At 47.2% G+C, this 3,839-nt stretch overlaps 1 protein-coding gene across 1 annotated transcript; it reads left to right on the forward strand.

Moving 5' to 3' along the window:
• Window positions 1–805: 805 nt before the first annotated feature.
• Window positions 806–1,697, forward strand: LOC134983482 (gastrula zinc finger protein XlCGF17.1-like). Its single transcript, XM_063949151.1, has one exon. The coding sequence runs from the start codon at window positions 812–814 to the stop codon at window positions 1,673–1,675; it is 864 nt and encodes a 287-aa protein (XP_063805221.1). The 5' UTR covers window positions 806–811; the 3' UTR covers window positions 1,676–1,697.
• Window positions 1,698–3,839: the final 2,142 nt, after the last annotated feature.

Here is a 3,839-nt window from a genome sequence, read left to right on the forward strand (position 1 = left end):
CACCTACTGTGCTGTAGCAATATACCTTATATAAGGGTGAGTAACACTTGTACAGGCTTACCAGCGTATGAGCACACACATAAAGGAATGCTACCTTACCAATGCTTCCAGGAGTAACGTTAGGAGACATTTCTCTGATCCATCAGCTCATATGACTGATGTTATTGTTCAGCTAGAATCTCCAATTCATACGATATGTTCCCCATCCATTGTTTTACATTGGTGCTGACATAGGACTTGGCGAGTGACTACATCTCCATTTATACTTCATGGTTAGTTACCAGTACAAGAGAGAGATATATCTAAGTCTTGTTATAATATTACATTTGTTATTGTGAGTGTTCTCAGGAGGGTGGACACAATGATAGTCTGAGACACTATATTATAAAGCCTTCAGTAAAAGTTATGTTTTATTATACACACACATTTATAATTAAGTGTCCCAGAGTCGTCTTCTCCTATTATTTATAAGTTTAATATTGTTACAGAAAATGTCACATTTCCATAATGTATTTTATTTCCAGCAGATGGACACACACTCAGGAATATCTCAGAAGGACATCTAATGTTATCCCTGGATTGTGACATAAAAGATAATGACAGTAGACAGGATTCTCCAGGAGATAACCCCATTACCCCAATTATACATCCAGCTCTATCAGCTGATCCCTCTGATCCTGGGAAATGTTCTCCTGATCACTCTGATATTGGTGCATCTGTTACAGCTCTGACAGTAAATACAGAGTTTCCCTGTTCTATAGATACCACATGTTTTACACAGAACACACAGCCTATTAACCCACAGACAGGTATGTCAGGTGAGAGGCCACTGATATGCTCTGACTGTGGGAAATGTTTTACATACAAATCACATCTTGTTATACATCAGAGAAGGCACACAGGTGAGAGGCCATTTTCTTGCTCTGAGTGCGGGAAATGTTTTACATACAAATCACAACTTGTTACACATCAGCGAAGTCACACAGGTGAGAATCTATTTCCATGTTCTGAGTGTGGGAAATGTTTTACATACGAATCACGTCTTGTAATACATAAGAGAATACATACAGGTGAGAAACCATATTCCTGTTCTGAGTGTGGGAAATGTTTTACATACAAAACAACTCTTGATGCACATAAGAGAAGTCACACAGGTACATCACCTTTTCCATGTTCTGAGTGTGGGAAATATTTTGCTCAGAAATCACAACTTGCTAGACATCAGAGAAGTCACACAGGTGAGAGGCCATTTCCATGTTCTGACTGTGGAAAATGTTTTTCACGGAAATCACACCTTGTTACACATCGGCAAAGTCACACAGGTGAGAAGCCATTTCCATGTCCTGAGTGTGGGAAATGGTTTGCACAGAAATCAGCTCTTGTTAGACATCAGATAAGTCACACAGGTGAGAAGCCATTTCCATGTCCTGAGTGTAGGAAATGGTTTGCACGGAAATCAGATATTGTTATACATCACAGAAGTCACACAGGGGAGAATCCAATTTCTTGCGCTGAGTGTGGGAAATGTTTTAAACGGAAATCACAACTTGTTATACATCAGAGAAGTCACACAGGTGAGAAGCCATTTCCATGTTCTGAGTGTGGGAAATGTTTTGCACGCAAATCAACTCTTGTTAGACATCAGCAAAGTCACACACGTGAGAAGCCATTTTAATCTTCTGGAGTATACTTATCATTGCCATGTGTTGTTCTTCAAGGTTCTTATCTATCTCCTATGCTTTTTGCAATATACATGCTACCGCAGGGTGAAATTATCAGATGTCATGTCCTCATGTACCACTACTATACAGATGATCTGTCTTTTGTTCCAGGTAATGAGATTCCAGTACCAATCCTAAATGGTTGTCTAGCTGAGCTCCAGGTATGGGTGATGCCAGTTGGCTGTGACTCAGTCCTGATGAAACAGGTCCTTATGATAGAAGCACACCAACAAAGGGCAGGGCTACACCTCAGCTTTGTTACCAACCAGACTTATGCTTGTGGGTTCCGAGTTACAAAATGCTGATCATATGCGGAATCTTGGTGTCCTGGATTGTGGAGTGACACTTAGACATCAGGTATCAGCCGCAATCAGGTCCTCATCTGAGGAACATAGCCAGACTCCAGCACTTAATTCCCTCAGATCTACCTACAGTCATACATGCACTTGTATCATCACACATAGACTACTGCAATGTCCTCTACCTGGGTCTCCCAGCAATAGAATTGCACCGCTTGTAGCTTGTACAGAATACAGCAGCCAGGCTGTTACTTAACCAGCCCGTTCCTTCCACATAACACCCATTCTCTGCTCCCTTCACCAGCTGCCTGGAAGATGGTGACTCTGGACCTAATTCAGGTTGGATTGCAGTGTGCGATCTAAACGGAATTATTCAGAAAGTTGCGGGCACATCCGCTACGCCCATCCTGCGCCTGCATTTTCTGCGGAGGGGCCGCAGAAAATGCGATTGCCTGTCAGGCAGGCAGTCACAGGTGTGGGCGGGCAATGCTCCGTTTCCAGGGAGAAGGCGGTGCGGGGGTGGTGTGGAGTGAATGGAGGCCAGAGGCAGACAAACAGGCATTATCACGGTGGCTGTGTGACATCACATGCAGCCGCCATGATTGAGAAGAATGCGCCGGGCCTCCTGAAGGTGTAGCTAAGCTGCGGCAGCAGGAGGCTTCACTAACTTCTATGATGAAGCAGAAATTGAGAAGCAATCGCATCTTCTGCTTCATCAGGGGGGAGGCGGCGGTCAGCATGCTGGGTGGCCTTGCCCTGCGATGAACGGCCCCTAGAGCGCTAGGAAAAGGATTGCTAATTCTCCTAATTAGCAGCATCTGCTATCCTTACTGAATTAGGCCGTCTATTGCAGGCCTGGCCAACCTGTGGCTCTCCAGCTGTTGTAAAACTACAAGTCCCATCATGCCTTGACATAGTTTTGCTATTAGGGAATGCTAAAACTGTGGCAGGGCATGCTGGGATGTGTAGTTTCACTACATCTGGAGAGCCACAGGTTGGCCAGGCCTGGTCTATTAAATAATCTTACTGACTCCCAGCCTTGCATGACCATGGTACCAGAAGCAGCTTCTGCCTCCGTACTGCCCGGGCTTCTTCCATCTGTTGATGGACTGTTAGCAGTACCATAAATTCCCAAGCAGTGCTTAGATGTCAGGGGAGACAGGGCGGGTGGCAGTAGTGCAGTAGCGGGGGCTGCTGGAGGCGGTCTCTAAGTGGGTAATATTGTCCCCAAGCAGCGCTGAGGAGGGAGACAGGGCAGGGGGCAGTAGTTGGAGCTGCTGGAGGCAGTGTCTTTGTGGATAAATGTCCCCAAGCAGGGCTGAGGTGTTAGAGCGGGGAGACAGGGCAGGTGGCAGTAGTGGGGAAGACAGTGCAGGTGGCGGAGACACGGGGTGGATGGCAGTAGTGGAGGGAGACAGGATGGGTGGCAGTAGGTGGTTAAACAAGATGGGTAGCAGTAGTGGGGGAGACAGGACGGTGGCGGTAGTGGGTGGGACACAGGGCGGGTGGCAGTAGTGGGGTGAGATGGATGGCAGTGGGGGAGACAGGATGGGTGGCAGTAGGTGGTTAAACAAGATGGGGGAGACAGGATGGGTGGCAGTAGGTGGTTAAACAAGATGGGTAGCAGTAGTGGGGGGAGACAGGACGGTGGCGGTAGTGGGTGGGAGACAGGGCGGGTGGCAGTAGTGGGGTGAGATGGATGGCAGTGGGGGAGACAGGACGGTGGCAGTAGTGGGTGGGAGACAGGGCGGGTGGCAGTAGTGGGGTGAGATGGATGGCAGTGGGGGAGACAGGATGGGTGGCAGTAGGTGGTTAAACA

Source organism: Pseudophryne corroboree (assembly GCF_028390025.1).
Source record: "Pseudophryne corroboree isolate aPseCor3 chromosome 3 unlocalized genomic scaffold, aPseCor3.hap2 SUPER_3_unloc_16, whole genome shotgun sequence".
Lineage (NCBI taxonomy): Eukaryota > Metazoa > Chordata > Amphibia > Anura > Myobatrachidae > Pseudophryne > Pseudophryne corroboree.

Coding starts and splice junctions, on each gene's coding strand:
- LOC134983482 (XM_063949151.1), top strand. CDS start 812: ATGTCAGGTGAGAGGCCACTGATATGCTCTGACTGTGGGAAATGTTTT.